This window comes from Lutjanus erythropterus, chromosome 6 (assembly GCF_056507025.1).
Source record: "Lutjanus erythropterus isolate fLutEry1 chromosome 6, fLutEry1.hap2, whole genome shotgun sequence".
Lineage (NCBI taxonomy): Eukaryota > Metazoa > Chordata > Actinopteri > Lutjaniformes > Lutjanidae > Lutjanus > Lutjanus erythropterus.
In genome coordinates this window covers 12,774,431-12,786,957 of record NC_139322.1, presented here as the reverse complement: position 1 = coordinate 12,786,957, position 12,527 = coordinate 12,774,431, and the positions used below count along the sequence as shown (strand labels likewise).

General features: G+C 39.8%; 1 protein-coding gene across 1 annotated transcript in view; it reads right to left on the bottom strand.

Annotated features, from left to right (window-relative positions):
• The window catches only part of LOC146324967 (acid-sensing ion channel 1-like), a 73,066-nt gene extending 61,287 nt beyond the window's left edge, over positions 1-11,779 (bottom strand). Inside the window, exons 1-2 of the mRNA XM_084720648.1 lie at positions 10,820-11,779; positions 3,829-4,024 (exon numbers count right to left, since the gene is read on the bottom strand). Coding sequence (XP_084576774.1) covers positions 3,829-4,024; positions 10,820-11,181 — 558 coding nt within the window. The 5' untranslated portion in view covers positions 11,182-11,779. The remainder of the gene's footprint in view (positions 1-3,828; positions 4,025-10,819) is intronic.
• Between the last annotated feature and the right edge of the window lie 748 nt (positions 11,780-12,527).

Sequence of the window (12,527 nt, the reverse complement as noted above, 5' to 3'; positions counted from 1 at the left end):
ACTGCCTTTGTTCTAGCTCTTGGTTAAAGCCTCTGTATAGCAACACCTGGCTGACTGTCTTCTTCTGATAATCACTTAGTCCTTTCGCACTGGCAGCTTTTAGCCCAGGATTTAATTTCTGTTTTTCTTTTACCACTGGTGGGACTGCCAGCCCTAGAAATAAGGAGCAATAAGCTCAAAAAGTTTTTTTCAGTTTTAAGACTGAAGTAATCTAGCCTGGGTCAGAGGACATCAGACATAAAAGTGGTAATACAGCACTGTGTTAGCTTTCTGTAGGCAGGTGTCTGGCCCAGCAGAGCTCTACTCTAAATTTAAAGAGCAGCCATTGTAAAGAAATCAAAACAGATCAGAATTGCTACTTGTAACCAGACATCTAATAACCGAAGTGATCCAGACTAATCTCACTACGTCAGACATAAAAAAAAAAAAAAAGGCTTCCAGACGTTTTCTTTTCACTGGGTAGTTGGAAAAATAGTAAAATTGCCCATGGGCAGAAATATCACTTCAAAGCTACTTCAGTGCAGCTGCTGCTGCAGTAAGTGGCAGCGTGTAGAGCTCCTCTTTGCTGTCATTGTGTATGAATGTGTGTATTAACGTTCCCCCGCCAAAAATAAACCTCTTAGGCTGGCACAACTTCCAGCTTAGCCAAGTCTCCTGGTTAGATCAAGGTGATTCTACACAGTTCACACACACACGCATAGAGCTTTGACGATAACGAACAGACTGCGATGCTTATAACAATAAAGTCCAATAAAATGCAATTAGAGGTAGTCAGATGTAGAAAAAAAAATCATACCGTCACAGGCCTACATGAAACATGCTATTGATTACTTTAATGGATAAAACGTACAAGGAGACTGACAGCTTCACCCACAGATATCCACTGAAGAAAAACTACAATTCTCTTGGGGGTGGGGGCGGGGCTGCTGTTAAACTTAATCTAATGTAGTCAGCGAGGCTGCTGTGTGGAATGATCAATGTTCGGCTCCAAATTAAAAACCATGTCCAATGCCAGTGACCGTTGGCAACTGTGTCCGGGTGCACCAGCAGCAACAGCAGGGTTTTATGGCACAGACAGGGAGCCCTACTTTTTGCTGCAGGGAGAAACGTACTAAAGCGTCAGTCAGATGCCCAAATATAATGTCAGTCTAAATAGATTTTTTGACCAGCTCCACTGCATCACTCCACATCTCTTCTCCACAAGGGTTTCATTTCAAAGGATGCCGCTCCTCCCTGGTTTTGAAGTAGAAAATGATAACAATACAAAGATGAAAAGGTAGATATAAACATTTACACAGAGCTGTGGGGATTCAACTAAATAAATAAAAAGCTCAAAACAATGTTTGATCATAAATTTTAACAAGGACTTGTCAGCACAGATTCAAAACATATTTTATACGCAGAGCAATATCAACACACCCCCACGTTATCGTCATAAAACGAGAAAAAGGAAAATCAATCATGGAGGTGTGTCTGACTTTGCATTGTAAATGTCTGCCTGTGCTTCTGGGAATGAAAGACAAACACGTTCACACAACAACATGCACTGTTTGTGACAAATGTTCACCAGAGAAGATTTCAATTCAAACCAGCAGAAGAAAAAAAACACACAGCAGGTATCCTCAGGTCAGAACACTACATGTCTTTTCCTTCAGTTCACTCAGAGGTTCGCTCTTTCTTTGCTGTGGGGGGTTCATCATTCTTTAACTCACTATAAATAGATAATCCTATGATTTATAGAGTGTGTGTTGTCTGCACTCTGCTCTTCAAACACCAAATAAAATGCACTGTGTATTTTAAAAAGTGCCTTCATTTCAAAGGATAAGGTTGGTAATTTTCTATATTTTCCTTATTGTAAAAAATAAATCCCTCAGAAAGACCAGAACAGAAAATCTCTCATTGTTTTCTGATTTCCCAAACTGATTTGTTTCTCCTGAAGACGTAAATCTTTAAAATGGTTTCAGTAATATAGTTGTTTTTTCCATGTAATTGTAAATTGTGATTTGGTGCCTTAGTGAGAACTTATGGCAGCAGGACAGTGTATGTGGCAAAATAAACTACAGCCCCATGTTCATTGTAGTGAATTTTGCTAAGAAATCAGCATACCTCTTTGGTGTTTGTTTTGACTTCTGTGCTTATATGGTAAAAATTGTAATTAGATTTACTGAAAACTTACTTATTTTTCTGATTTGTCTTAGTCCCATCCACAGACTGTATATAAAGAAGAACAGCACAACTCCACTTCATCCCACTGTACAAAAAATGAAACCAAAATATCCCAGATATGGGTGCTGCTACTGGGGCGCCATTTGGAGCCAGAGACTGTGCAATAGTGATCAGGGTTGGAGACATGGCATTGAGGTCCTGTCAACACAGCCAGACGCCCTTTTTATATAATCAAATAACTGATTGAAGCCAAACTGATCAGAAAAAATAACACTTAAACAAACATGAGTGTGATGAGAACAACCAAATATAACAGAAACCATTTTGGGGGAAACTTTATTTAATGAGTTGTTTTTTAATTTTTCACTCTGACTCATGTCCCATTGCCAAAATGGAGGGGACAGGGGTTTGTGACCTGTACTGCAGCCAGCCACAAGTGGGCAATCGAGATATTTAGGCTTCATTTTTGGAGAGCTGCATGTATGTATGTGCATCTTTGATTTGAACTCTCCCAACATTGCTTGTGATTCACATCACAGGGTTCTATACAGAGTCCTTGCAGATTATTACAAGACTACCTGTTGCTGTGAAAGAGACAACTAATGCTAGCTAGCTCCTCTACTTACTATAATGTGGGCCGAACACAACAGCGATTGTGCAGGGGCTGTTGATAATTTAGTAGGTGTTGAAATAACACAAACGACAAGTGATGTCTAGTGGGAATCAGTGCCAAAATTAGTGAGACAGGATAACTAGCTAACAGCTAACAGACAAACCAATCTTTCCGAGAGGAATACTTAACAGCAAGACACAGTCTCCCAAATGTTGAATGCTGAAGATTTTATAAATCATTAACAATAAAAACCAACAATACTGGTGTAACTTGATGTAACTACTCAGCCAGACGCCATGGCAGCCCCTTAACTCTACGCTGTGTGTATTAGATATGAAAAAAAGAATCATATAAAGATATAATTTTGCACCATGGCTTGCTAGCTTGTTTACTTATATTACGTGACTAATTTAGCACTGTAAAATGCATTACATCCACTTGTTACACTTTTTAAAAATGTTTCAATAACTGTCATGTTTACACAGAGGATACACTGATATGATTTTGCTGTATTTATGTGAAGTTTTGAGCTAAACAACATAACTCAGGCAACTGAGGTACTTTGACTACTTGATTTATTGCAAATGGAATCACATGCTATATAGATTTTTACATGAGTTTATTGAAAAGGGGGTTGGGGACGTCTTGCACCAGCATTTTAAGCTTTGCAGAGCTGTGATGATGGCAGCTGACAGTGCGTCTCTGAGCAACACCAGCTCTCAAATGACAGTCAACTGTTGCTATGGGAAATGTCACCAAGACGCTCAAATATGTCCCAAAAAGGTTTTATCTTTTTTATGGGCACAATAACGGCAGCTTTATTACAGCTAATATTTCCTCATACAAAAAGTGAGAAGTGAAATTTAGTTTTGGACAAGAAATATAAGAAACAAGCTATATCTGACTTTTGCTTCACAGACAATACTTGTCAGAGGGCTCAAATTATTGTCAGTTTCGGCCCTCACAGGATTTGTTGACAGTAACAAAGAATATCACCAGACTTAACCTTTCATTACGGTCTCATCAAGTCTTCTTGGAAGACAACTCACCACTTTGAAGTCTTCTGCTCTGCACTCAGTGCCGTGAAAGTGGCAGGAGAGCAGCATGTCGTTGATGTCATGACCGGTGCGGTCGTAGAATTCCCGCATGTTGAAGGGTCGCGGCTTGAAATTATGGAAATCAGCTTTCACCTTTAGGCTCTCCAGAACGCTCTCCTCCACAAGATGTATGTCCCTGATCTCATACCTGGAAAAACAGGCACACAGAAAGGGAGGTCAAAGAAATATTTCATACATTTTAAATGCAGATTTTATGGTGTGGATTGATGAATTTCCTTGAATGTCTTCACAGTGAATAATCACTGTCTGATGATAAAGTAGACTTCATAAAACTGAATTTCAGCCTTGAAACATTTCTTGCACACTTCAGAGAGGTTTATGAGTCTTTATCTGTGAACTCTTGCTCCGCTCAGGCAAAGCTAAAAATAATGCAGTCCAGAATGAATCAAAACAGACAGAAAACAGACAGTAAAAATGTACAAGATGGTTTTTCTGTGGCATCTTCTGGCCCTGAACTGATAGCCCTGCCAGACTGTAACAGTATATGGCACAGTACATAATAAAGTTCAGACAAGAGCTGTATGGGCACATAAAGCCACTCATCCATTCACTGTCGATGCAATAGCTTTCGGCTATTTCAACTCGAGTCTTGAGTTATCTGGATACTTGGAGAAAAATGTGTTTGTGTTTATGTTGATTGGATTGTTTTTGCCACAAGACTTTTCAAACTGACTGATTGTCCCATTTAAACGTAGGTCTGACTGAAAAATTAAAGGTATGGCTGACTGTGAGTGAAGTCACTCATTACAAGTAAATAAGTCAGTAAATTTTTCCTGTCACTTCTTCCAGCTCATGACAAAATTTAGGCATGGTTTACTCTGCTAAAAATCCCATAAAAACAGAGTGAATGAGAACTTTGGACTGCCTTTTTTAAGTTTCACTTATCCTGAGAAATATCTCAACATCTAATATGGATTAGGACAAAATTTTGTAAAGACACTAATATTATGTCTCCAAGACAATGTTTTTTTAATGATTTCCATGATGCCGTGACTTTTCAGTACAGTAGTTTTCTGTTGTTTTTTAAACTGCTTTTACTTGCTGTTACAGCCAAAAACGATGCTACGAGAGCAGTGAGAGTAAAGTTGAAGGCCTCACAGCTAAACTATGTGCTTTTACAGAGCTTTATAGCAGGTTTTAATTCAGAGGAGGGCTGTAGGTTCAGGTATCATTCTCTTTAGATTCACGTCCAACCTAATTACCGAATGTTAGCATGTAAACATGCTAAACTTTCAGACCTTTTGTCTCACCCTTTTGGAAGCGAGAGTAATTACACAAATACTGTTGTTGCACGCATTTGACGTATGCCTACAGGTGAGATCTCTCCTGCCACCTGGAGTACTGCCTTCAAATCTTCCTATGCAAATAAGGTCAGAGCAAAAAAACAAACAAACAAACAAACGATGGAGTCATCAAATGAAGTAATCATCTACTGATCCTTTTTCTTTTTCTTTTTCTTTTTTTTTTTTTTTTTGCTGTAATCCATCCTCTGAACACTTTCTTGTTTATCTGGAGCATCAGAAACTTATCTTTGATGCTTCTTAGGTTTTTCCACTATACTCCTAGTCGCTGGTGGTGATAAGCATAATCAGCTGCATGTTGTTTGTGGGTTTGTGTGCAAGCATGTGTCCATACATGAGCTGGAAGTCAACACTTTTTATATTGTACTGTTGAGATGATAAGATTGTCTTTTCCTGGTCTTGTGAAGTGATTCAGTGGGCTAAATTTATAAGATTGCTCAACGAAATGAACAATGTCTGTCTCCTCATTTTTCATCAAATACTTTGTCCCTAATGGTAATGTCTCAACGATTCTCTTGCATAGTAATATCTCGTGTAAGCCCCAGATATATGCACATTATTGATAGCGTGGTATGCAGTTACATTTCTGTGATATTTCATTTTGTCTCTATCACCAGCCGTAGTCTCTCTCATTTTTTTTTGGACTACATTAAGAATAAAGGCCTGCAAGTAGCTAACTGAGTGGGGAGCCAGACAACCCACATCACACCCTGCCTTATCGGGGGCACTGAGAAATTTCCTTTCATTTAATGGAGCTCACAAAAATCTGGCCTGTACGCTGCCTTGTATTAAAAGAGAGCAGAATAGCTGTAAATGCACCCACTCTCTACCCTCGCTGTGATCTCCCACTGTGCTATTATTAAAAATGTCACAATTTTAATGGACTCACCAAAGAGCAGATTGCTTGGAGTCTTTTTTTTTTTTTTTCCAGAACACTGCCTCAAATGAAACGCCTTTTAGAAATTTCTCATATGAATGTAGCCACTCTTATATGAAAATGGGCTTTTATTGATCTTTTGTGTAACATATTGACAAAACCCATATGTTTTTAGTGTAATGCATGAACAAGAATAAGATTCAGCAGCATAAACTTTGAAACTTAGTGCAGTAATTCTTTTATTTTTATTTTTTTAACGAGGGCAAAGGGACATTTAACACTAACTGAAATCGTCCAAACATTAAATCAATAATAACTAGCCTCATTCCAGATTAAAAATTGGCTCGTAGATTTTTTGTGACATTAAGATGAGGCTAAGCCTTATTAGAGACAGGCAGTGTTTTTGTCTGATTGAAGGAGAACTTAATTGAGGAGAAGCACTCACTCCCCACTGTTTGTGTAGTGGACAAACCTGCCAAGAAGGCACTTATGAGATAAAATCCCAGAAGAACGAGCCGACGGGATCGGCGAAGGCTGACACTTCAGCATGTGTGCAGCTTAAATATCATGCCACAAGACATTTCCCAGACCAGTGACTCCAAACATGGGAAGTGGGCGGAGAACAGTCTTAAATGGATTTCATGCCCTGAGCACTTTCATTTCTGGCCGGGGGTATAACAGCTAAGTGTGCCGTTGCATCGCCTCTCTACCTTGCCAAGGGAGGCAGGATAATGAGCACTAAACCCACTTCAGAGTGTAAGAGTTGAGATGAGTACATGCAGAAGGAAACTTAGCGGGAAAAATCAGCCGCCTTTATGCTTTTGGTCTTCAACTTTGAAAAAATCTTCCCTGTGAACCGCTGCCTGGAAATGTGAAATTAGGAGATATAGTCATGTAAAAAATGTCCAGATGGCAAGTGTTGATTATCAGTCAGACCAGAAAAAAAAATGCTAATTTTAGTGTTCAGACTGGGATCTTCATTAAAGATAGATGTTGGAAGTAAAGCCACCAGAGGCCTTTAGCACTGTAGGCTGAGCCCTGTCCTTGATCTCTGTAACTGACAGCCTGTCAGAGGTCCACATCATTCGAGATCTTACTTTTTAAACTTTTTAAAATCTTTTTGATCACTGAGATGACAGACGCTGGTCAATAGTCCTCTCCTGGAATACTGCAATGTAAACCACTTCAAGCTGGTTCAACTTAAAAATGTAAGCTCCCCTGCTGCCTTAAAAATGTGAGTTAACTGAACATGGGTTGAGTAATTAGTTCAGAGTCGTCTAACGGCTCATTTACGCTCTACGTTAGATACGCATACAGACACGTACGGAGCCTTCTGTCCATGGTCTGCATTCACTTCGTCCGTACTTCTGCACATTTTCTGAAAGCTCACGGATGCGGACAAAACAGAGAAGTATCTCTGGTAGTCATGTGGCAGTGAAGCAGTGTTGCCAATAGTTTGTACCTATTGTAAATGACTTTCACTGTCAATTGGGAACTAAAAGAAATTCTCTGTCCACATGTTGTGATGTATTTAATGGCACACAGACACCCTCCGTCCACAATGCTGCCTGTGCTTTTGCCTGTATTCAAGAGGCACATCTTTACAACCTCCTTCAGCGTCACCATGTGCGTTGTTGTCAGAAACATTTCATTCCTCCTCTTCTTGTTCGAGGCTGAGTCTGAGCAGAACCCTCGAGTGGATGCGCTGCTTAACATCCATGCCAACACAAAAGATGCAAGGAAATATGTGGGTAGTGACGGTTATATTGTTTAAAACATACAAATCCATTTTCATTCATAAAGAGAGCATAAATGAGCCTCTATCAGTTTTAAAAAATGTAAAACCAACTGAGTGAAGTGAACTTGAGAAAACCTTCCAAGTCCAACAACCTAAAACATCAAGTTAAAATCAAAGTGTACAAGGGTATGAATTTTATAAACTAAACATTGTTTTCATTATTATGAAAAGAAACTACCATGATTTATCTTAACATGTATTGAAGACACAGAAAGATTCTATTAGCTCTAACTTGAGATTAATAAATATCGTTTTTATTAAGTTAAGTAGAAAAGATTAGTTGTTTCCACTAAATTCTTGTATGATGCTTTATAGTGCGTCTGCCACTAAATGACACCATCTGGCCGACTTCTTTCACTATTGCCGCCTCTGCTGACATTTGGAACAATATTACAACACCACAGGCAAAGCAAAATGTTTATCAAATAGCTTTCAAAGCCAGGATTAGTCACAGTCTCACTCCGTGACATCTTTCTTCATTCTCCCCTGTTCCTTGGGCAGCCCAGCGCATGATTTTAATCACAGGGAATGTTCTGTTCATTCAAAACTCCTCTTTTTTTAAACTATCCAATGAAGGCAAAATCTCTGACAGCTCGGAAACAAAGTGGATTTAATGTGCAAGAGCGCAAACTCTGTTCAAGAGACATGAGGTTTTAAACATATAAATGACAAAAATACCCAGCGCATCTGCCATTTCACTTGTAATCAAAGGAAGCAGACTCTCTACATCTCCCTCCTGTGCATACACTACATGTTGTTGCCAGCTCCAGTATCCAGAGCCCTCAGCTGCACCGACACGACGGCTGGCGTTCTCTGATTATAATGCCTCAGTTAATTCAAGCCTGACAAGCTGCTCTCCAAGCACTGAATACCTCAACAAGGTAGAAACTATTAGAGCCTGTGGGATGAGTGAAGCACAATTACCAGCGGTGGATGAGGTACTCAGATCATTTAGCCCACTAAAGCACAACAGTGTTGAAATACTACAAGTAAATCACAAGTAAAACTTTAAATATAACTTAAAAGTACTTAGATTTTATTACCCAAATGTACTTTTGTGAAAATGCAAAAAAAAAAAAACTAGACCTGTGAGTGTTGGTATTATTAGTAGTGAACTGAGGAAGCCTCTTGGATGCCATATGAAATGTCTTCAGGTCCAGTTGTCTACATACAGCTCCTAGAGAACACCATGCTCTGGATGAGTGGGAATCTTCACACACTCTTCACACATTATAATCTTACTGATTATGTGTAAGCAGAATTTAACTGTTGCAATTGATCAAGGTGGAAACTAATTTTAACAATTTTACAGTTTAGATCTGTGTTTTTGACAGTATTTGTAGGTTTTTGTATCCAAATCTCAAAGGCATAGTTCAGAATATTTTAAATGGGGTTGTATGAGGTACTTATCCACTGTTAGTGTATTACCTACAGGAAGTGACACGCACCCAGTTTGGACAAGCGTAGATGAATCCCTGCACAGGAGTTAACCAATGTACTACTGTGGACAAGGGCAACAGCAAAAGACCTAAAAATATCATTATCATTTTAAGCGTACGCTATACTTAGAGTGTTTTCACCACTTTATCTTGACGTCCACCATTATGTGAGCCAAATATCACTCTCTCCAAACTAACCAGAGTTAGTAAGGAGGAGCTGCTTGTCTACTGCTGTCCTATTCTGTTAGTTTGTTTGTGTTATTGTGTGACTGGTTAATCTGAACTGTCCTTTTAAAATGCTGAAGTCACATAACAGCACAAACAAACAGATCAAGGCAGTAACTGTTACTGATTTTTCCTATTTGACAGCAAAGTAAAACAGTGAAATTATTCTAAATATAGTGTATACTTAAACTGATATGGATTTTTGTATTTGTTGTTCATCCTGTCCACAGCAGTACGTTGCTTAGCTTTCATGCTCGTACCCCTTTCAGCTACTCCAAACTGGTTGGCGTACTGACCAGCGTCTACTGTAGGTAATACACTTCCAATGGATAAGATCCTCATACAACCCCACTCCAAATAACTCAAACCATCCCTTTAAAATGCGAAATATCTACCAGAGCTTTGAAATAAATCTGATAGTTGAGTCAAATGTACAATATCTCCCTCTCAACTGTGGTGGAGCAGAAGTATAAAGTGGTATAAAATGGAAATTCTCAAGTAGAGTATGTGCACCTCAAGTTTATTCTGAACAGTACTTGAATAAATGTGGATACATTCCACCACTGACGTCTGTAATGTGAAATAGATCTCTACATATTGTTTCTGTCTGGCAGAAACCTTGTATGTCCAAAAACCGTTACTTTTCAGGAAATGAAATAATCCCTGTGTTTTTAAATGAACTCATTGGTGCTTAGTCAGAGTTAGTAGCTCTTTTTAATACTTTTCAACAGTTACATTTTTGCAAAAAAACCAACAGACACAAAAAGTGACCAGGAGCATTAATTCATGAAAAAAAAATTAAAAATTTCAAAATATGGACATACAAAGTTTGAACCTGACAGTGACAATATAATGACAGGTTGAAAGTTTCTAGGATGATATGATATTAAAAGAAAAGATAAAATAAGAGATGATAAAGAATAAATAAACAATGCATTCAGTAGAAATAGCTTTAAAGGGAGAGCCTGGAATCAAAAATACATGTTTTCTTCTTACCTGTAGTGCTATTTATCTGTCTAGATTATTTTTGTGTGAGCTGCAGAGTTTTGGAGATGTCTGCCATAGAGACGTCATCCTCATATAATGGCGCTAGCTGGCACTTGGCTTGAAAAAAAATATACCATTTGAAAAACTCAGTGTCAGGTTATATCCAAAACAATTCAGATGGATAAATGACACTACAGACCAGAGAAAAAATATGTATTTTTGATTTTGGTTTGAACTATCCCTTTAAACGTAAGCTTCATTTTTTGACTTTTCATTTAGTGGTCATGCTGGTTACCTCTGGTTGAGCAGGGCCAGCAGCTCCCCTGCGTGGTACAGGTCATTGCGCGTCACCCGGCTGAAGCGGAAGGCGTTCAGGTTGCAGAAGGTGACGGCGGGGAACGTCATGATCGGGGTCGTGACCTCGTCCAGTTTGGTGACGTGCGGGTACTCGAGGTAGAAGTGGATCCGGTCCACGCACACGTACAGCAAGAAGGTCAGGGAGCCCAGGAAAAACACGACCCACAGGCAGCGTTTGATGCAGAACCGCTCGTACGTGAAGATGTGCGAGATTCCGTGCAGGGTCGAGCTGTGCGCAAAAACTTCTATGGGTGGAGGCTGGTTTGTGTCCATCTCTTCGGGTTCCACTTTGAGATCCATTGCGACTGTGCAACAAGCTCGGTTTGAGTCAGAAAGCAGCTTCAAAACAAAGAAACTGACCCGATATTCAGTCACCTGTGGCACAAACTGTCATTATCCATCCAAACAGGTGTACACGCGTAGAAAACCGCTCCTGGACTCTTTGTTCGGTCTCCATCCCTCATGCAGACCGACGGAGAAACATTTTGAGCATCCGTCGCTCTTTCACAAAGTCAGACGAGCAGGGATTGTGAGCAGAAGTGATGCATCTCACATAAACAGGCGTGCAGAAGCAGGCTGAGCCAAACGCGTGCATAACCAAGATGTCCAAACGAAGGTCCATCAGCACTGCGCTGCACTCATGTTCTGCAGGTCTCTTCTCACTGGGCTGTTGCAGTACAGCAAGGGAAAGGGGTTGACAAAGTGTTTCATCAGCCTGCGAAGTCGCTGCTCGATTAGAAGTCCAGTGAAGCACGCATCGTTCCCGCACGCCAACCAGAGGAAACCCGGAGAGCGAAGAGAGGAAGAGAAATCCTTCTGACACTTCGGCTCATTTATTAAGAGTTCCTCCTCAGCTCATGTCTGCTTCAGTCCGCACATTTTCAGGTCAAGTCTGGAGGGTTTTCTTTTTTTCTTTTTTTTTTTCCTTTACTCGTGTTTAGGAGTCAGACGGTCGGTGGTGAGTCGTGAGCTGCACGCCGCTGTTGGTGGTGTCTGCCTGGCAGCAGCAGCAGCGGCGGCAGTGGACGGCGGAGAGGAGAGGAGAGCGGACTGACGCTCTGCTGTTCACCTGTGAGTTAGTTTCTCATCCTCACTACACAAGACCGCAGAGAGAGAGGGAGCGAGAGAGGGGGAGAGACTCCTTCAGGGACTTGTAGTGTAGCATTTGGTACTCGAGGCAGGACTTAAAGTGTCCTGTTTGAAAAGCATTCTTCTGCAATATGTAGTTGTTGTTGTTTTTTTCATAAAAGTGAGAAAGATGGATCGAGGCTAAAGCAATTAACATTATAGCCAAAGAAAAAGAAAAGAACGCTACTACTCAAAGTAAATATCAATGATGTTTGGACCTAAACAGAGAGCACCAAAAGCCAGATATTAAAGATGGACAACAGCTGTCTCACAAGGGACAGATTAGAAAAACAGAAATGTCGAAATCAAAGCAGCAAATGCCAAGTTATCCCGATTTTTATTTTATAATTTATTGATTTTTTAATTGATTTTTTTAAATATAATTTTTATCCCTGTTATATGCCAAGATCCGTTTTTTTTTATCACATGTGCTTGAAATCATTAAAAACACTTAACTTTTTTGGGTGGTTTGAAAAGTTAAAGTGCTTGAAACTGCTTGCAACTGTAATTGCATACTT